Below are 22493 nucleotides of genomic sequence, written 5' to 3'. Positions count from 1 at the left end.
AACTTGGGATTCCCGCGGAGGAGCTGGCCCAAGTGGCTGGGGAGAGGAACGTCTGGGCCTGCCTATTGAAGCTGCTACCCCTGTGAATGGACCTCGGATAAGTGGATGAGGATGGATGGATGTAAATTTATTTAGCTATTTTTTTAATTTTGTAGATATTTTCTGGAGACTCGTTTCTAAAGATTGTTTACCCAAGTTTCTTACAATAACCAGGATTCATGGAACTTCTTCAGCAAAACCCAAGAGTATTCTTAAGTATTATGCAAAATCTGTCTGATTATGGTGCCTTTGGTAGGCAGCGAGGTTTGCCTTTCTTACGGTATTTTATTTTTTAATTTTTTTGAAAACAATGGTTCATGATAGTTTCCCACTTCAGTGTTAATACTAAAACATTTGTGGTCAGAGGGCTACATACAGCTATCCTAATTCTGACCTATTTACATTATAGTTTCAAGCTTTTATGAATATTTCTTTTTGTCCTGGAGTGGAATAATTATACAACCAACCACTCTCTTAACATATAAAAAGACAGAATTGGTCATACATTTTTCTGTCAGGTCTCCCTGAGAAAAGAGATAGTTGCACTTCCTGGTTACTTTTAGGGGTAAAAGTAAAAAAACAACAAAAAAACAAGCAAATTGACGTTTTTTGTCAAAGTTTACACCTTGATCCCTACGTTTAGTAGTTGTCAGCATTAGGATTTTTGTTGACAAATCCAGTGTTTAAACATGTTAATATGTCCTTCAGGTCACTATAATGAGGACATCCTTAATGTGAGCCTGTTTCATCTAACAGTTTTTTAATCTATGTATGGTCGTCGTTCTGCTTTAACAGTTAAATATTTCCAATTTTCAACAACTAACTGGATTTTAGATAAAGTGTAATCCTTAGGAGATTAACCATTTTGTTTTTTCATCCTTTTTGTGAAATTTATCTGTACAGCAGCCACCAGAACACTGTGATGCTTCCATCATGATTGATATTTGCTTCAATGTGTTTTTAGAGTTTGAAAGCTTTACCTTGTCTCCTCCAAATATCTTGCCAAATAACTGGGTCTCTGTCTACTTTTCATATGCCATTTAGCCTGTTCACGCAAATGCAAAAATTTCCTTCTAAAGGTGAAAGTCATTGGCAAAGTAGAATTCACATGCTGTGGAAAATCACAATGGGGATCTTACTGTTTTTAGTGAATAGAAATTTGAGGGTTTATGATTCTTGGTTGTTTTTGGACATCTTAAATCTGATAGTCACAGTCTATGTTTTACTCATGGCTCTAGCAAAACATGTAAATCTCAGAGCTTTCAATCAAATCATTATGCAAGTGAAGACAGACTAAGTACCAATGCAAGTAGTATTAACATTTTGGAGAGACCAGAGTCTGCACTTGAATCTGAAACTTTGGACAGTGCCTAAGAATAGGATGATAGCACAAAGGCCTTCCAAACTCTGACTTGCAATAATCACCAAAGATCAGTTACCAATTGGTGACATGCAAAAATCTTATCAGCTTCAATGAGAAGGATTTTTTCACTGTGATGTCAATTGTTTCCATGATCAATGAGGTGGTTGTAAATCATGCTATATTTTAAGTGAACTGTAATCAAATACTTAGCACATTCAAAATATGGCAATTTGAAAATAATGAATTCAGTTCTATTTAAATCATCGGTTTTTATGGTTTTCCTTGAAAAGGTTGTATTTCTAGTCTAAAACAAGCACGTTGGTTGAATGAAAATAATAAAAATTGTAATCCAGCTATGAGTGTGAATTATTTTGGTCATAATTGTATTTATTTCTGATTTTGTATGGAAAAAAATTCCAACCCTGTATGAAGAAGACTAAATTCAGCCTCAATTTAAGATATAAAAAAATACTCTTATATGCTGCTTTATCATTTACAATTGGAAGACTTTAAATCACTGAATGCCCCAAATAAATGTAACATGCATACCCATGTTACGTTGAAACATTGGTTACATCTTTGTTTGTCTACATCTAATGTGTAAACTTACTGCCAACAAGATTTCTGTTATCTGTGTTTGACACAAGTACAGCTTCTAGCAAGGCTGCCATATACCTGAGCAGCCACAAGAGGCCTTGTAGCCGCCAAACTTCCCACACTGTGCGTCCGTGTGTTAAGACTGTGAGAGACCTTTTATAAGCGGTTGAGGAAGTGGTATATTTTCCCAGCTGTTACGTGTGCCTTATCTTCTTTTTAACATGTCACCGTGGACAACATGTTACCACATAGAAGAAGCTACTACAAAAGTGCGGTGCTTATTTACATAAAGAAACAGAAGTTTGCATACACCACTTTAAAAAGACATTACCTTTTCTATCTTTGCCTGACATGAAAATACATGAAAACTGTCCTGTTTAAGGTCAGTTACAAAAGCATAGTCATTTGCAAATGACCAGAATAGAGAAAAGTATGCCATCAGTCTTTTTTTGCTAAGCCCTTAAAACTATCCTCCAACAATCTTCTCTTAGACAAAGTCAGCATCTGAAAGAAAAAAATACATATATGGTACTGCATAAAACATCTTTAACAAGGACTGTTTTAAATTTTGTAATGCTTGAGTTAAATCTATTGTTGATATCCCACCATTTGTTTTATGTCACATGTTTTGCATCAGACTGAGGCCTATTAGACTGCACAGTTTCACTTCTGCATACCTGTTTTCACTTTACTGCAAAGCCTTTCGGACCATTCACAACCTCTGTTCTCTTCAAGTGGAATAACTAATAACTATCTAATGTCTCTGAAGCTGTTCAGTTAAGATCTACTCAATCTAATATGGTAAGTGACCTTCACTTTCCACCCATAGAAATGTTTTGTTTCCCTTTTCTAAGTCACAGAACTGCCTAAATGTTAGGAAAGGAAAATGTGTATTTGCAGTGACTTTAAGCCTTACATGCAATGTTTATTGAATGTAATTATAGATTTTATTAAGTTAATCTGCAAGTCTCCACATTATTTTATGAGCTGTAGATGACTGAAATTCATTACACTTTTTCAGGCCCTGGAGAAAGTTCTACTCATCATGAGTCAGTTTCTGATGTATGGAAGCACCATTAATATCCATTTTTTCCCATGTGATGCTGATGTAAATTCCACCGCAGTGGACTGTTCTAGCCGACCCATAGAACACATCCCGTTCATGAAGGCTACTTCTGTGGTGTCAATCAATTTGAGTTACACTAAGTTACAAGTAGTGAGAAACCATGCTTTTGCAGGTGTCCCAAGCCTTAAAATTTTAAAAATAACAGGCAACTGTCAACCTGGTCAATTGCGACTTCCTGAGCAGCAAGGATGCAAAATGGAAATTGAGCCCTTTGCCTTCAAGAACCTTAGAAATCTGACATCTCTACATCTATCGGGAAACAGCCTAACATCTATACCACAATTACCAGAAAGCTTGCTTTTTCTTGACTTACAGGAGAATTGCATCTTTAATATATTTACCCCTATCAGTGCTCCAAATCTTGAAATTCTGCTGCTTTCCAAAAACTGCTATTACGCTAACCCCTGCAACCAGTCTTATTACATAAATGTAACTGTTTTTAAAGAGCTTCCTAAACTAAAAAAACTTACATTAGGGTACAATAATGTAACTGCTGTCCCTAAGGAGCTCCCGCCGTCGCTAAAGGCTCTGGATTTAAGAGAAAATACAATCACTGAGGTCCCAGATGGAGCATTTTCCAACCTGACCGCCCTCGAGAATCTGACTTTGGAGTGGAACTGTCAGCGCTGTGACCATGCGGCGAGACCCTGCTTTCCTTGTCCACAAAATCGCCCTCTCCAACTGCATCCAAACTCACTATATTCAAAAAACAGCTCCATCACCTTTCTGAGCCTAAGGGGGAATTCTCTAAAGACTTTTCCTGATGGCCTTTTTAGGCCACTAAAGAACCTAAAGGGACTGGACATCTCTGACAATCTCTTGGCATTTTCTATACAAAATGGCACCTTTTTTAGAGAGCTGACAGGCCTCACTTGGATAAGCCTCATCTACAACTATCAACCACAGATGACTTTTGGAAAACTGAATCTCTCTCCTTATATTGGACATATATCTGGTCTGCAACATCTTTTGCTAAGTGGAAACTTTTTCCATACTATTTCTAATGAAGGTTTTGACGTTCTGTCTCAACTCAAAAATCTAAAAACACTAGAACTGAGAATGAACTTTATCAGTTCGTGCAATCTGACTACCCTGAAGCAGCTACCGTCTCTAACCACTATTGATCTCTCCCAAAACATGCTAAATTTTCTTCCATGCTGTTCTGTATCATCTAGATCTGTGGCACCTGACAGCTGTCAGAACCAGAACTTGTATCAGAGTCATTTCCAAGACACTCCTCTATTTATACCAGTTAGAGAAGAAAGAAGTAGGGAAAACATCTGGCAATCTGACCAATCTAATATGGCAAAAGCAACTGAAGACAGTGAGTGTCAAATTCCATCCTTAATACATTTTAAGAAAAAATACTGTGAGGGTAAGCTCATGTTTGACCTCTCTCAAAATGATATTTTGTCTCTCAATGAAAGAGTATTTGTTGGCATGGAAAATGCTGTTTGTTTAGACCTTTCTTACAACTACATGAGTCAGACATTGAAAGGTGGGCAATTCAAGAACATGAAAAATTTAGTCTATCTTAACATGTCCTTCAATCGGCTGGATCTCTATCATGATGATGCTTTCAGAGAACTTCAATCCACACTGAAGGTATTAGATGTCAGTAACAATGACTTTCACTTCAAGATGAGAGGCATGGGCCATCGTTTTGAGTTTCTTCGAAATCTGTCTAACCTGGAATTGCTGAGTCTAGCTAACAATGGCATTGGGATGCGGATAGATCAAAGGCTGATCAGCAGTTCATTGCAGTACCTCTATTTTAATGGTAATCATTTGGACATTATGTGGAATGCGGGCTACAACACATACAGTCAGTTTTTTAAGAACCTAACAAAGCTAAAATTCTTGGATATTTCCAACAATAACCTGTTTTCCATCACAGCAGATTTGCTTAGTAGCCTTCCGGAAAGCCTCCAGAGCCTCAGCCTCAGCAGCAACTCCCTGAAGAGTTTTCCCTGGCAAAACATTTCAGTTCTGAGCAATTTGTGTCACCTAAACCTAAGCCACAACTTACTGAATAATTTGATTCAGCAGGAAATACAATTTGGAGCCCATTTTTCCTCTCTGGACCTAAGTTACAATCATCTCACCTCAATTCCTGAGAATTTCTTCAAAGAAGCAAAGTCTTTGCAGCATTTATATCTCAGTAACAATAAGATTAAAGAGTTAAACCATCAGCATCTCCCTGCGCCCTTTCATAATGGCAGTGCCCTTCAGACACTTACCCTGGCTGAGAACCCATTTGAATGTGACTGCAATACTTCATGGTTTGCTGAATACCTGCGGACTACTCCAGTAAACATTCCTCATCTGACAACACAAGTGCGCTGTGGATATCCATTATCTCAACAAGGAGTGGTTCTCCTGTCTATAGATCAACATTCCTGCCAGGACATATATGGTAGCTTAGCCTTCCTCATCTCCTCTTTCTTGGCTTTGTCTTTTACTGCTCTTCCACTGCTGAAGCATCTCTACGGCTGGGATGTATGGTACTGCTTACAGGTGCTCTGGGCAGGACTCAAAGGCTACTCTCAGCTGTCTGGTGGGGATAAAGGGAATCACTATGATGCTTTTGTGGTGTTTGACACCAAGAATCCTTCCGTGAGGGACTGGGTTTACAATGAGCTCACTGTTAATTTGGAATCCTCTGGCCACAGAAGATTTTCTCTCTGCTTGGAAGAGAGGGACTGGATACCTGGACTTTCATGCATTGATAATCTACACAGTGCTGTTCACAGCAGTGTGAAGACTGTGTTTGTACTGTCCAGAAGTCCAAATGGAACTGAGATGGTCAACGGTGTGATACGACAGGCTTTCTTCATGGTTCAGCAGAGACTACTGGATGAAAAGGTGTTTTTTTCTTTCTTTTTTGATGCTGTGGATATTTTCATCTTTTCGCAACCCTAAATTATTTGCAAAACTTTCCATTTCAGGTTGATGCAGCTGTGCTTGTTCTGTTGGATGAAATGTTTCCGAAACTGAAGTACCTTCAACTGAGAAAAAGACTGTGCAGGAAGTCCGTGTTGTCCTGGCCGAGAAACCCAAGAGCTCAACCCCTCTTCTGGAATCAAATGAGAATGGCATTGTCATCAGACAACCTGAAATTTTATGATAATAACATGAGTGAAAGTTTTATATAATTATTTGTTAACTGAATACTTAGTCCTTTTGAAATACTTAGTCCCTTATTGACATTTTTGTTTTGCTTTTCTTGTCTAGTCACACCTATGTTTTACATCATCAAATTTAACTTATTATCAGACAAAGATACCCTGTGTAACTACAAACTATATTAAAAAAAATGTTGTAACATAAACATGTGATCAAGAGCAGCCTGGCATGGTATGGAAAAATAATTGCTCTTTGATTTTTGTTTAAATTGTTTGTTACAGCCTTGGCAGCACCCGCTGTCATCAAGTATTTACAATAACTTACAGCACTTTAAATCTATGTGGAGGGATATTTTACATTTTCTTTTTAGAATTGTTTAAATCAGAGGTATTGGATATTTTAAAGAATAAATTTAACGTTTAGGTTTGATACCGTTTAATGATTAGATTTAAACATTTTCATTGCCTGTTTTAGTAACTACACAATTCACAATTTGTTACTTTTCAAAAGAAAAATGGTGTTTAAATCAAATCATCAGTGAATTAACCCTTGTTCAAAAACATGTTGAGACTTTGTGCTTCCAAATTCTGTACTAGAAAGTGCATTGTATGGTTCTGTCAATTAAACATTCCCTACATATTTGACTAGTTTGACAGTATGTGATCACTTTTATGTAATGTAAATCCCTTTATTGCCCCACAGTGATGAAATTTACTCTCTGCATTTTGACCCATCCCCTTGAGGAGCAGTGAGCTGCCATTGTGCAGCACCCGAGGAGCAGTGTGAGGTTAAAGGTCTTGCTCAGAACCTCAGAGTGCAGGCTGTGGGGATCAAACCGGATACTTGCAACCTTCTCTGAGCACAAGCGCACTGCGCTAACCACTGGGCAACACTCCCCCTTTTTCTGAACCTTTTTTTTGAAGCATGTATTAAACCACATAGATTGGGATTTTTTCCTGATGTCATATAAATCATTGTAAGGTTTTTGCCAAGAAGCATAATTTTTTTCCACTTATCAAATATTGGATTTTATAATCACTCATTATTTACTTGTCATATAAAATTTATATATGGTGTGACAAAAAAAAAAGTAATTAGGGAAAAAAAATAATAGAGGAAATATAAGATTGTATTGTAGAATTCACACATTTCAATTTGTCCCTGCTTTAAAGACTCAGTTTTATTAATGGTATTAAACTCCTTTTTCTAAGCTGTGTGTATGTTTAGAAGATAACTTCTATGTTCCTTGATACGGTTATTGGTTGTCATGGAAGACTGAAGACAGGTGTGATAGCCTGGCTTAGGTAATTCATTGATTGATAAAACTACACTGTTATACACAATATGTAATCACCTGGGTCACTGTTCTAGTTAATCTTATTTGCACTAATATGTCAAAATATGACTATTAATGTTAAATGTCGTTCTGATTCATGAAAAAAAAAAAAAAAAAAATATATATATATATATATATATATATATATATATATATATATATATATATATATATATATATATATATATATATATATATATATATATATATATATATATATATATGGTTTTCGTTTTTCATTTTTACAGGGTTATGTTTAATCTTATGGAGCAGGATTTGAACAGCATATTACACTTAGTATAGTGGAGACAATTACATTTCATTATGGTACAATTATAAAAAAGTCACACTGTCTTTCCTGATTTCATAAATATTAAAAGAGTATAGTTTTGTGGTATTCCTGCGTAACACCCACACCTCTCTGATAGTTTCACTTCTCATTAATAGTGAGGAAATGAAAAGCCTAAATATTTTGTAACAGAGATCAAAAACCAAAATCCTCATTAGCCAAATAAAGCAAAAGTCAAACTCTTTCCAAGTTAAAAGGTAAATAAACGCAACTGATATAAAAATATATGTGTCTATTACAATAAAAACGTGTTGCAGAAAAACTAGTAATGAATGACTGATGATGTAACTTAAATAAGTATTCTACAAAAGACATAACCCTCCCTAATTTTAGTGAGAACTGTACCAGCATTGTGTTTTATAAAATATTAAAATAGAAGAGCAACAGTCAGTGAGATTTCTCCCCAATGACGTCCACTAACTCCACTTACCTTTTCGTCTCATGATCTGCCTACAGGAAATCTTTTCTGAGAGTGAAACTCCTGGCTATAAATTGTTATTCTCACATATTTTCTGCTAAATGAACAGCAGTGAACACAACAGGTGCACTGTACTTAAAGTCTTTATATGTTTAAATAATCTGCCTTAATTTAGTTCAAATACTATATATAGTATATATACAAACAATTGTAGTAATTTAAGACTGTTAAATAGGTGAAGAAATCCTTTATGTACACCCTTAAGCTGGCACAGCACTATGTTGAATAAGCTATGCACTGTATTTTAGAATTCCTTCTCCCCTTTTAAGAACAATCAGTATCCTATATCTTGACTGTTGACCGCACTACTTTGCCAGATTTCTGAAAGTCGGCTTGTAAGACAATATTTTGTCCACGACCTTCAGATATGACCCCACTCATCTGGTTAGATTAAGTTAAAGATTATGTCATCTCAAAGCTTTATTTACTTTTTTTTCTCTTTTTGCTCAGATTCACTCTGATGTTGAAAAACATAATTACTTCAATCTTCAACTTTAAATAAAAAAACTGCAGGTACCGTTTGCCATAAATATAAAAACATTAAGGCTTAAATTTAGTTAAAAGACCTTAAGGCTCATTTTCACCATTCAGTCTACTTATGTTCAACATTCAGCTGCTTTGGTGGGATTTTCCTCACAGTATGTTCATTAGCAGCTTTTTGCTAAGGTCATACGTATAGGCATGTTACAAAGGTTTAAAAGTATGACAGTATTTAAAGGTATTATTTCAACTGTTGCGTTAATCAGCTGCCACATATGAATCAAGATGCTATGACCGAAAAATTTGATTGACAGATGACGTTAATATATGATTGGCCGAATTTAGGTGTACAGGCTGATGTTTAACTAACTGACCTGCATAAGATCACAAAAAAACACAACACAGATTTTAAGACAGGATTTCTTTTTAAATATAAATTTTCTAAATTTTGGTCTGATAAAGAGTAAATTTATATACATGTTTAAGCCAGAATGATTTGACATTTAAATATGACTTCCCTACGACTTTATTGGTAATTGTCAGGATTTTGTTGAGGTTTGTGGACCCAAACGCAGAGGCAGGGAGGCAGAGGTGAGTTTCTTGTGGATTTAATGAAGAGTTAACAAACAACTGAGGCAGGAATCAAAAAATCTAATATGAAAACAAAGTCAAACAAACCAGAAACCAAGGAGACATCTGGGGGAAAACAATCACGAGGAGGAAGACTCAGAGAGACGGAGTTGGAGGAAGTTAGACGAGGAACCAGCACTGAAGAACTTCACAGAGTGAGTATTTATGGGAGATTGAAACAAAGAGCGGTCTATGGAGCAGATTGGGAGCAGGTGTGAACAGAGCAGAACAAGAAAGGAGCTAGGGAAAAAGGTAAACGCAAGAGGGCAGCAGAGAACCTGGAAACTGAAAATAACCAGAAAACAGAACAAAATAAGAATCAAACCACTAAAACTAGAAAGCATGGAGCAAAGTAAAACTGAATACTCAAAATAAAACATAACAGAACCAGAACTGTGACAGGAACTTCAAAATAACCAGAAAACACAACAAAATAATAATTAAACCACTAAAACTAGAAAACATAGAGCAAAGCAAAACTGAATACTCAAAAGAAAACATAACAGAACCAAGACTGTGAGAGTAGTTCAGACATTTTATAAAATAGGACACTGGCTTTGATTTATTTGTAGATACCTGAGGCAAGCCATACTTTAATTATGAGAAATTTGTTTGTTATTTTTCTAGCAATTAATTCAGATTACTGTCAAGTAAAAATAACTTACAAATCTCAAGTTGGCTCAACTTTGATCCATAAAATTATGCATTTGTTGACACAGCAGCACAGTAGAAATAATTCTTAGTAGTCATAATTTAGTAAATATTACATCTAATGTAGGTTATTAAAGGTACACTATGCAACCGGTGTTGATTTTCCAGTGAGGCTCCCTCCAGAGGGCGAAAGTAAAAGTGCACTGTCGTAAATATGCACAGCTGTTCTCCTGGTTTCTCCGTCAAGCCAGGCGCGGTTGTTTTGAGCTTAGCAGCGAATGACTAACGCTGCGTTCACACTAGACGTAGCTGGCGCGACAGAAGCAGCGAGTTTACATGCAAAGTCAATGGTTGACGCGCGTCAAGGCGCAGCAAAAGGTCCCGCGGCGCGTTTTGAGCACCAGGCGCAGCGCGTCTGAGCAGCTGAAGCAGTGCGTCGGGTGCGTTTAACGCAGGGAGAGAGACACAGCGCTGATGATCACTCCTCTTAAACAGTTTATTGACGCCTAAATTAACTTAAAATGCAGAAATCTGCCGGCAGAATATGCAGTTTGGATTATTTAGATGAAAAACACCTACCAGCTGCCGCGGTGAACCGCTGCTGATGAAGGGATCCATACTGTCGGCGCCCCGCTGGTATGTGGGGGTCTGAGCGGCTCCGACAGAAAAAATATTGCAGGCAGGATAATAATCTGAATGAACTGACTGCACTGATTACGTTTTCAGGTGTATTTTCTCACTTAAACACATATTAAAACTACTTTATTCCCACTGATCACAGCAAATATAGCTGCAAGGCAGAGAAAGGATAGTGAAGCTCCGCCTAACGCGCGTCAGACACACTTTTGCACCGCGCAGCCAGAGCAGCAAAGCCGGGCGTCAGAACTAACTGGTACAAGCAGAAAAAAGGAAGCAGCAGACGCGATTTTGCTGCTTTTGCTGCGTGAACGTAGCATAACTGCACAAAGATTGCCACTGTGCTAGCAACGAGAATGCTTTTAACTGGGGGCGTGTAGCAGTTCTCGCCGTAAAGCAAGACTGACTCTCACGAGACTTCTGAGCCTGTGGGTGCGGGTCGGTGCTCCTGCAGTTGCAAGTGCAGTATTTCCCCCACAGACCACCAGGGCGGCCGAGAATACCTTTGTTCAACCTGAAATGACTCATTTAGTCATCCATAACGTTATGGAACACATTAATTAACTGAAAAATGTTGCATAGTGTCCCTTTAAGTAAATACCACTTGATTATCTTCGTTGCTTTACTCATGTATTAGTACGAATAAAAAGCAATTATTAAAAGTTACTTAAAAGTTCCCTATGCCTATTTTTTGCATGCATTTTTAAAGTAATGCTAACTAATTGTATTTTATAGTGTAATTTATATTCTGTTAGATATACTGCTGGAATCAAACAGATATTGTGACCTGCCATATTTAAATGCTATTCTAAAACAGATTTATTGTTTCATAAATATTATACATCTATTTTCCGTCATATTAATGCATTAATGAGTGTGAAGTTAAATCGTCGAAAAGATTGCATGTGGATGGTCGTTTGGTGCATGGCGCGTGTTTTGAAGCTGCTTATGGAGAAATGTCTTGGGCCGTGAGTAGTGAGGAAACAGGAAGCGATTCTTGGGGATGGAAGAGGGAAATAGTACAATGAAGGTTGAATATACGTCAAGACAAAGAGCAAAGCGGAAAAAACGAAGTTCAAGGGAATACTAAGGTTCACACAGACGTATGACATCAAATGCCAAGCAAAAAAATGAAAAAGTAAATATAAAGCGAATCAAGCAGACTCACAAAAAGTCCGGCCTTAAAACACCAGAAACTGTTCGAGAGTCAAGTGCCGAATCTGACAGTGGAGACTGCTATTACTGCAGAGACAGCACAAGGCAGAAGCATACGTAAACAAAATTGACGCATAAGATTCATGCAGTAATGGAGAAAAAGTTCAGCAGATCAGTTTGAGATTCCTCTAAAAATTGAAAAAACCTACATGCTGCGACTGAAACGCTGCAATGAAAGGAATCAAACGGTCAAAACACGGTAAGGGGAGTAGACGGCTCGACAGAAAAAATTTGCAGAAACATCGAAGAAATCTAATTCAACAGCATCGTACTATAGCTTATACAGTGTCAAATCTATTTCCTCACCTATTAAATGCCATATAAAATTCTTATTCCAGCAGTTCACAGCAAAAAGCAGAGTGTGCGAAGGTGGAGGAATAGTGAACGGAAATCTGCTAAACGCAGCGTAAAACAAATTGCACCGCCAGCCAGAGGCAGCAAGGGGCCAGAACTAACTGGTACACAGCAGAAAAAAAAACAGAAAGACGGTTTGCATGACTTTTAAAAAATGAATTAGTAGCGAAACTAGCACAAAGCATTGCTACAAAGCACACCAGCAAGCTTAAAAACTAGGGGGCCGTACAGTTTCACCGACAAGCAAATAACTCTCACGAGACTCTAAAACTGTGAAGACTCGATTGTCTAAAAGCATTATTTGTGCTTTTCCCCCACAGACACCTATGAGCGTCGGATACCTTGACAACTAAATAGAAACTAAATTTAGTCAATCCATAAGTTATGGAACATAAAAATGAAAATGTTCATAGTTCCCTTGAAGTAAATTTGACTGTATGTATGCTTCGTTGCCTTTGACTCATGTATTATACGAATAAAAGCATTATAAAGTAACTTAAAAATTCCTATGCCTAATTTTTGCAGTTTTAAGTATTAACTAATGTATTTTAAGTTAAGTTTTTTTTTTCTTGTTTTTGATATTATTTTTGTTGGAGTGAACGTATTTACCTGTATTTAAATGCTATCCAAACAGATTGTGGTTAATACACTAATTCATCATTTTCCGTCATATTAATGCATAAATCGATAAGAAGAAAAGCAAATTCATTGCCACATCGTGCTGCCCCACCACTCCATCTCGCCAATCCACCCGCACGCGCCAGCTGGGTTTGCACAACCACGCGGTCCCGCTCGTAGGACAGGTCACAGCTGAGCCGATGAGATCATGGAGCCTGAGGTCGGACGGGATACGGCCAACAGGACTGCTCGGTGATGGAGAGCTTCCTGTCCGGTAAGATGAAGCCGTGCGTTAAGTGCGCTCCTGGACTTCTTTTTGTTTTTAAAGGTGGGACCGTTGTACGATGCTTTAATAGAAAAATTTAATTGAATGCGGTCAGTTTGCTTGACAGATTATTTCTTATGTAAGATAGAAGCTCGGACTCGTGCGGCCACATATCTGTGCAACAATCTAATCCTTTATGCCGGGGTCGTAGTAGAATGATTGTGGCGTCTGTGTCGGTATTTGTCAAAGGCAGGGTCACTGCTCCACTTATATGCGCTTCTTGTTCATTTATGCAGCTTTAAACTGTGTTAAACTGCTCATTAAAACTCATTGGTTATAATAATATTCAAAGGAAATTGTCATTCCTTTAAACTCTGTTTTTGCAGTGAGCGCGCTGACTCTCCGCAGCAACAGCTGGTTGTCTCCTAACTCAGCTGCAGGCACTTGTGAACTGATTTAATAAGATTTAAAATTCACCACTTTTGTGGTCGTATTTTTCCCGTTTGGAGATGTTTTATATATATATATATATATATATATATATATATATATATATATATATATATATATAGCCTCACAGCTGCATAAACCTATCTAATCACCATAATGAACGATACACGTCTGAAATCTCCATTTTAATATGTTTGGTAAAGTAATAGAGCTACAGGAATGAGCTCTAAACTATAGGTGCTTCTCTCTTTTTTTTATAATTCATATTTAAATTTTATTTCTGCATTGTCTGACAATGAAATCTGCATTCTTGCTGTCTAAAGGCCCACCTTAAGGTTGCTGGTTCCATTGTATGCAGGACACTCTGTCTATTGTCCCAGGCCATAATAAATAAGGGATTGACTGGCAGGTTATGATTGACAGGCAGAGCAAACCAGTCTCTCAGTTGCATCTTGTTCAGGGATTCCCAGCACCCAATCCTCTTAGATCAGAGGAGGGATTATGAATTGGATTTGCCTCTGCTTTATAGTCAGTTCTCAATGTCTGCTCTCCCAACAAACTGGGTTAGCTTTCTTTAAATGCCCCTAGGCTATTTTTTGTTCTGTTGTGAGAATTATCTGGCTTTTTAAAGCATCAAATCCAACAAGCCTCTATGTTACCACCAAATATTATACCGACACAGACAGTGATAAGATATTTTTATTGTATGATTGATTTAATCAAATAGGAACACACTTGGCCTAAATTCTATTTTATGTCTCCTGCATTTAGCTAAAGCCAGAATATAACTCCATTTAAAGTTTGACTTTGAATTTGCAATTGGCCCAGAGGGATGGGAGCTAATGGAAAGTGGTCCTTCAATTCTCTTTGCAGTCTCCAGAGGCCATAGCATTGTGCACAATATTATCTCTTTTGGTCAGACTTCTGCAGACACAAAAGTCCAGGTCCTCTTCAATAATCTCACTTATTGCTTTCTGTGTTGCTAAAATAGTCAAACACATACACATCCATTCTGTCTTTTGCTATTGGACATTGAGCCGGGGATACATATGCAATAAGGTAGCATTTAAGAGTAGTTTATTGTTTTCTGTATTCTGCCTCTGATTTTGATATTCTGTTCCCCCAACTTGTATATATTGGGAATAGAGTCTAATGAGGTACTACGCTTGAGGTTGTCAAGTAGAATGGACAACTTTAATCCTCTTTTTAAATTAATCATTGAAGCATAAGCTGAAAATTGTAAATATTGATATGTTAGTTTTATCATTTTTAATCTCCTGATTTCTTCGCATTTCTCTGTATGTCTGTATTGTCTGTATGTCTGTCTTGCGTTTTGCTGCCTAGAATTCACGATGTCCTACAGTATAGCTGAAAATACAAGACATCCTGCCAATGTTTCTAGGAGCCCCACTGCCAACAGTCTCCACTTCTTTCTTCGAAGAAGACTAAATACAGCTCAGTCTCCACACAGTCGGATATGGACAAGTGAAAAGTTTTGGCCATTAAGTGCTCTTCATTATTCCTGTTGCTTGTTCTTATTCCATCAACTATTTCCTTCCAGATTTTATATTTTACAATAAAATTATGCCTTTAAACATAAGAGCCAAGCCCTCACACAGCAAGCTGACTGCTGCTGCAAAGAGTAGTGGGCACAATGATGGCAGCACATCTCAATCACGCTTTCAGAGGTCTGCGAAACAGGGAAAAGGCAAACAGGCAGTCACATCAGGTCCTGGGTACCGCTCAGGACTTGAGCCTGGCTCTGTGTCAAGCGGTGGGCCTCCACCGGCAGCTAAACTGACCGGGGCACAAGGTTCAGCTTCAAAGCCGGGTTCAAGAATCAAAATCAGTACATCAGCAGCAGAAAAAGGCTCAGCTCGTGGTTCAGCAACAGCTCCGGGGGGTAAAACCCTGTCCATGGAGAATATCCAGTCCCTAAGTGCTGCATATGCCACTTCTGGAACCATGTATCCCAGTGAGCGGGAGTCCTTGGAACCTTCCGGCGGGTACCCAAAAGGCACCATGACGTTAGGCCGGAGTACCAAACGCTTATCTTACAGCAGTCGCACAATAGGTAGTGGAAGCACCCCAAACATCACAGCCTCTGGTATGCATCACATATCAGACTCATGTGGAGACCAAACTGTAGTTTGTACAGGAACTTCCAGTTTACGCCGGCAGTCAGGAAGATGCACCCAAACAGTGGATTCAGCTGATCGGGGAGAGGCTTCCACTTACGATCTCCAGGCTATGCTGAGGGATCTGCAGAGGGAGAATGAAAGTCTCCGGAGAGAATTGGACGGCGGAAGGGATGGAAAGACAGGCTATGGCACGAATAGTGTTAATTTCTGGAGCCCGGATGTTAAGAGAGACAAGGGGAGTAGGCGTGAGGAGGGAGTAAGGACGCCAGCTCTGAGGGAGCCATGCAGGGTGAACCAAGAAGATATACTGGTGAGAAAGTAAACAACCACAGTACCTTGAAGAAGTACTGACCCATCTTTAACTTTTACACATTTTGTCACATTACAACTTTAAACTTCAATGTGTTTTATTGGGATTGTTGGTTTTAAATCAACATGTAATACATCATTTTGCCTTCCTAAGTTAAATATTACACACAATCAGTGGCTTGTTACAGAATATAAAGAAACAAGCAGCATCATGGAGACCATAGAAACATAACACAATTTGGGAATTAATCTTTGAACATTTCATCAAGCACCTTTCAATGTATCATATAAAAAATAAAATGATTATGGCAGAACTAGAGACCTACCAAGATATTGCAATCCATATAAAATAACAGACTGGAAAAGGAGATAAGTGGACATTAATAAGACAACGTGCTAAAATATAATTCTGGAGAAGTAATAGAAATCCAATACTTAGGACAGAGAATCTGTCAAACAAGACAGGCGTTAGCTGAGTAGCTTACATAGGTACCCTTTATGGAAGAAAGGCAGGAATAAAGCCAATACTGTAGACATAGAAAGATTAAGGAGTGGCCCTGCTCTGATCAGACAAAAACATACAAGACACATACATGGTGTTGAGGACATAATGCTGTTTGGGATGATTTTCTTTGGAAGGGAAGAGGAAGCAATTGATGGAACATGAATGGAGCTCAATTGAGGGTTACCTTTAAAGATATTTGATGTTTCAAAATACCTAAAGCTGCAGCACGGTTTAACCTTACAAAAAGACCCTCAACATTATTAGAAGGATAAGGAATGGAGGGGGAAGGATCAAAACATAAATGTATTTACACAACAAAAAAAACTAAACATGAACACGTGTGAAATGGTCAAAAACTAATCTGAATTATTAGAGAAATACCAATTGGGATTTTCTTTGCCAATATTTTCTGGAGTTCTGCTTTTGTGTACAAGTTATTCCTCATAGAATCAAATTTTGTCCTCCAGGTCCTTTTAAAGGCAAATTAGTCTGGTGTCTTAAAGATAATAGAGGAATTTAATAATTATCCCAATAAATCTATTAAAGCAGATGAAAGTAACTTTGCATAAAATGCACAACTTTTGACAAAAATGTTAGCTTATTTCTAGATATTGTTTGGTATAGCTAAATACAGTTCTATATATTATAAAAGTTATGTGTTAAAAAAATCACTTCATCAACCAACACACCACTGTGGGCCCCTTAGTGTTGGTCTGACCCAAAATATTCTAAACATGTAACATTAAACATGTACGATTGTGATTGTAATCTGACAGAATGTGAAAAGGTTTCTTTAGTGAATTAATTCATGAGTCAAACGTTTTGTGTTCATCTCAGAAAAATCCTTCCTCTGTCAACATTCCATTCGTTCTCATCTTCAAGGTTACACTGAAAAAGCTTTGGTGTTGTTCAGATGTAACGTTTGCCATCCTGCCTTCATGTGTTTCCATGGGAACTTGCTCCTAATGGCATCCAATCAAGATGTTCTTATTGGGCTCACAGCTTTTGCTGAGGCGAGGGTGACCAGGCTGTCCTGTGCTGTCTCTCCCCCGGAGTCTGAGGTGTCATCCATCTGTCTGCCACACCCAGTGCTTGGCCGCTGTCTAGTGTCTCTTCTTTGTTTATCCTCTCTCTCTGTTTTTTATATTTTTGCCCTTCCATTTATCTCTTTATCAGACATTTTACATCTTGGTGTGTCAGTGTTTGCCTATTTTCAAAGGATATTCTATATGCTAATGTTATTCAGACAAAAAAAAGTTTATTTAGGGCTCACAAAGTACACAGGCTGGGTTTTTGTTGCCCTATATTTGCAAAAAAAAAAAAAAAAGAAATGCTGTTTTATCCAAGGTGACTCTGTGTTTGCATTTATAAGTTTTAAATTTCACTTAGTCATAAAGGTGTTAGGACACTGTGATTGTACACAGATTTGCAACACACAAATTCAGCGATTTCTAAAAGGAGAAGAGACTTGGTTAGAAACCAATGCATGCAGCAGGGTGTTGCTCTCAAATAGATGTTTATAAAAAGTGCTGCTTAACAGTTTTAGGCTTCTCCAGAAATATGTTGAGTTGACATGTCCTTGATTGCACCCTTGCATTTAAATTAGCTCAATCTGTTTAGACCATGTGAAAAAGGTCATTTACAACTACAGTATCTATCTCATACAGTATAAATCCATTCAGTCAGTTTGACTTTCCAACTGATTTATAGTTTACTGTTTTACTTTAATTTATGTAGTTTGCAGTGGCAGCATTGAAAGAAATGTTAAAAGCAAACTGTGTTCATTATATTTAACATTTAACCACCTCTTGCTTTCTATCTCTGCTATTGTCTGTCTTTCACATACACCCGCCAACAGCTGCTCAATTTTCTTCCCAATATTGATTAGACTGCTCATTAAAGAGCAGCCATGTGAACCTGTTTCCTCAGGTCTAAACTGACATTCTACCAGCGTTTCCAACTCTAAAAAGAAAGGTCACCTCTATCGTCTCCCTTACCTCCAATTTAGTTTATCGTTTTCTTTCCAATTTTTCTTTTCCATTTCTCACCGGGCTCATTTGTTTTAAATTTCCTATCTTTTTGTTAGTCTCTGGTGAGTCAGATCAGATTATTACAGTTCAGTCTAAGGAATGTCACCTTTTTCTTCATCTGCTCTTCTTTGACCTTCATCCATCTGACCATTTTTATTTGTTTGGTGTGCATGTTGGTTTGATGTGTGCATGTGTATGTGTTCACATAAGTATTTTTGTACTTGTAGTACAGTCTAAGTTGTGTGTGCTTTTGAGGAGGACTGTCCTCCCACTCTAATTTAATATTCAGCGCGAGATGTTGCATTGATTATCCATAAACTCCCTCGCTCTTCCACATCTCCACTCTGTCCTTGGCACTCCCCACCTTCTGGACAGGAGCAGAGAAATTAGAGAGTTAGCATGAAAAGCAAGTAAAGGCTCTCCACAAATAATTACTATCAGGGGCAGTATATTAGAGTTTTATTCTAATCAGTTAAAAATAAATAGTTAATTGCTCAAATGAAACAAATTACAGATGTCTGTTGTGATGGCCGTTTAAAAAATAAACATCAGATGGGTCTGAAAATTTACATGATCTGAAACATATGCAGATTCCATACAATTTGTGTTATTTTTTCCACTCGTTAATAGTGCAGATCACTAAAAGAAGTTGTCAATAAAATGAGGATATTAATGAGGATTTCATGTATCAAGCAAAAAAATAAGGCCTTTTCCTCTGAAAGCACTGGAGTTTAAAGCCCCAGGGTTAGTTTTACCCAAGTCAAAGGAATACTGGGGAATTTGTCAGCCTGCTGTTTTCATTACTCTGAAACATTAATTTAATCCTTTAAAGCCAAATGTATCATATTTGGTCAATGAGTTTTTGAGACATTTGTATCATAAGTGGGATATTTTTTTGAAAACCCTGACTTAACACAATCAGACATATTTAGTGAACAGATTATCTTTAGAGATTAAACAGAAATGCCGAATTTATAAATACATTGATGAAAATAGGTGATCTAATTTAAGTTTTACAAAAAATTATGTTTTTTTTTTTCTTTCGTTTGTGCAAAAATTCAATGAAAAGATTTTTTTATGTATTATTTCATGGTCCAGGCTTTAAATGGATAGAGTAGCCTTGTTCTCTCAGTGCACACTCATACTTGAAAAGTTTTTTGGACCTTTTTTTTAAAAACCTTAAATGGAGTTGTCATTGGTATCTGATTAGCTGGATGCCGGTCGCTTCTTAGTATCCGCAAAATCATGTGGAACATTATGCTTCACTTAAACCCGTTTAACTTGGACTCGCTTGATGTCACATCTGCAGAAACAGAGCAGGAACTTCCGACCCAAAGTACATTCAGGGAAAATAGGCTACAGTCTTATAGATGCATTAGCGCTGAACTACGTAGGTGTCAGTCTGCTCATTAAACATTGTTTTGGTCATAAAGGGTCTAATATTTTGTAAAGATATTTTCAGTAAAAACAAAATGTCTCCTTAAGGTTAACTGGACTCTACAAGCCGAAAAATGATTAGACAATAATTTTACATTTTTTAATTTTTTTTATTAATATGCATTTGACTAGAATTTTTGCTTTATAACTGCGTGATTCATTTACAGTTACTACTATAAACCAATTAACACAATTATTTGTATTTTATTATAACACTAAAAACTAAATCTCTTATCAGATACCAACAGTGGGCAGCACAGTGGCACCCTTTGTAGTACAGTTGCCTTGCAGCGAGAGGTTCTCTCCAAATGAACATAATGTAAATTAGGAGGAGAAGGGGGAGAAGTTTACACTGAAGCAGGATGAAACAGTGATAAACTAAGTGTAAATTGGGGATTAACCTATGGATATGAACATAGATCATGCTAGAACTGCGAAAAACACCAGTAACACAAATGTAGCACATGGTTAAGGTTTCCATTACACAAACCAAAACATACACAGATGTCTGCATTCGCATGTGTTACACACAGGGTGTAGTGATACTTTATTTGTTCGGCTGCACTTATACATCCTGTTACACAAAGCATTGTGGGATTCCTTACAGCTCTATAGAGCCTCTTAGGGACATTGCATGCTCCCTGCTGAACTGATAGTATAGCCTAGAAGAAGAAGTAGCCTATGACCTTTTTTTTCTGCCAGTTATTTTTTGGACAGCAGTATCATGTGACTGCTGATGCACACCCATTAAGCTAAACATTCCTTATCAGTTTCATGTATTAAGATTTAGCCCCAGGCTTTTGAGGGGCAAAATGGCCAAAAGAAATACTTTCCAAAACCAAATAACTTTCTGCTACTTTGACAGCAAAAACTACTGGTACTGATTTTCCTAAGCTTCTGTGGAGATATTTGGTCCAATCTGCTTTGCGCAATTATTTGAATTTGGTCATAATGGAGGGATTTCATGGCTTCTTTGAGGTCATGCCACTGCATCTCAATTGGATTTAAATCTACTGCAAAGTAAATTTATACAAAATACAGCTTGTGTTGGATTGTTGTTCTTCTGCATTATCTAAAGGCATTTAAGCTTAAGGTAAAAAAAATATCCAGACCTTTCTACTTTGGGATCTTTAGAATCGATAGATTCCACGGCACTCCCTCCATTATGTTTAACAATGGTACAATATTTAGGGATGAAATATTTATGTATTCTAAAGCAATGCATACCATATTTTTCCGTTGTTTGAATATCTGAATATATGACTTCTCTTTTTTAAATAATACAGTTATTTAACAATTCACATTCATTTTCATCTTCAAATGTCCATCCTTTTTTTTTTTTTTTCAAAATTCACTTGATCAATTGCACTTCCAAGGTTGTGCAGAATAATCTATGCATGTTAAGCAAATCTATTTACTCGACCTTTATTTAAGCAGATAAAGCCTCGGTGCGATTGGAATCTCTTTTCCAAGAGGGAACTGGCAAGACACAGCAGATAAACTGAAATGATATTCTGGATTAAAACATGGGCTAGACATTGATACTGCCCAAAGGCAAGGGAATCTTCTGAGTTACCACATGGTTGTTCCTGCAATAACAATAATTATTGCTTCTGGCAATCTTTGTGAAAGCATTACATAATATTCTCAGGTTTTAGGTGGTTTCACTTAAGATTCACTTAAACCAAAACAAACAAAATGACACACAGCTGCCACAGAAAGTTATAAATCTTCTCATAAGGGAGTTATTAAAACGTGTGTGGATGACCTTTGATATCTTTCTCTTCAACTTTTAAGTTTGATATTATTAAACTTTCATTTTCAGCTTCATGACATTTAGAAATCTTTAGAAATCTTATATAACTTGACTTGCTGTTTATAGTCACTGGAAGTTAACTAGACATGTCCCATTTTCACTCTCTCTGTGGAATGGAAAACAAAAGTATGGCATAGATATCCAGGTTTTTATAGTGTTATACATTTAAATAGTGTTTTATTTTCTAATTAAAAGAAGATCATTATTGTCAATAATATTTTGAAATTAGCCATTTCTTATTTCGTAAGACTACCCATTTTTTGGGTGCAACTCCAATTTCTTTGATTTATCAATTGACTTCAGTTTCTTTCAAACAATGCTTTATGTCCATTAATTTTCATGCAAAAATACATCTTTTTCATATTATATAGACTTAATTCATCTTTAAACTGATTTTCCACCCTTTAATGTTTCTTTATCAACAAACAAACCTTTCCTACATTATCTTTCACCTTCTGCATGTGTTTCTAAGATACATCCCGCCCTCTTGTGGTGTTGTTTTGTAACTACCACCCAGCAACTTTGAAAAAGTCAAGATGACT

General features: G+C 37.1%; 2 protein-coding genes across 2 annotated transcripts in view; both read left to right on the top strand.

Moving 5' to 3' along the window:
- Positions 1-2733: 2733 nt before the first annotated feature.
- tlr9 (toll-like receptor 9) lies at positions 2734-6719 on the top strand. The gene is made up of 4 exons (XM_038286322.1): positions 2734-2800; positions 3021-4320; positions 4378-5990; positions 6074-6719. Exons 1-4 carry the CDS (start codon positions 2798-2800, stop codon positions 6278-6280), a joined length of 3123 nt encoding a protein of 1040 aa, XP_038142250.1. The 5' UTR covers positions 2734-2797; the 3' UTR covers positions 6281-6719.
- Positions 6720-13145: 6426 nt separating this feature from the next.
- Positions 13146-22493, top strand: part of LOC119784299 (ERC protein 2-like) — a 226543-nt gene continuing 217195 nt past the window's right edge. The window contains exons 1-2 of the mRNA XM_038286276.1: positions 13146-13272; positions 15058-16164. Of these exons, the coding sequence (XP_038142204.1) occupies positions 15298-16164 (867 nt within the window). The 5' untranslated portion in view covers positions 13146-13272; positions 15058-15297. The remainder of the gene's footprint in view (positions 13273-15057; positions 16165-22493) is intronic.

Source organism: Cyprinodon tularosa, unplaced genomic scaffold (assembly GCF_016077235.1).
Source record: "Cyprinodon tularosa strain WSP-4 unplaced genomic scaffold, ASM1607723v1 ctg223, whole genome shotgun sequence".
Taxonomy (NCBI): domain Eukaryota; kingdom Metazoa; phylum Chordata; class Actinopteri; order Cyprinodontiformes; family Cyprinodontidae; genus Cyprinodon; species Cyprinodon tularosa.
This window is presented reverse-complemented; position numbering and strand designations above follow the sequence as displayed.

What these genes read in the sequence shown, in the direction of transcription:
- tlr9 (XM_038286322.1), top strand. An exon ending in ATCTGTGGCACCTGACAGCT is followed by an intron (nt 4,321 to 4,377) that starts GTCAGAACCAGA and finishes TATTTATACCAG; the next exon opens with TTAGAGAAGAAAGAAGTAGG. An exon ending in AGAGACTACTGGATGAAAAG is followed by an intron (nt 5,991 to 6,073) that starts GTGTTTTTTTCT and finishes TTTCCATTTCAG; the next exon opens with GTTGATGCAGCTGTGCTTGT.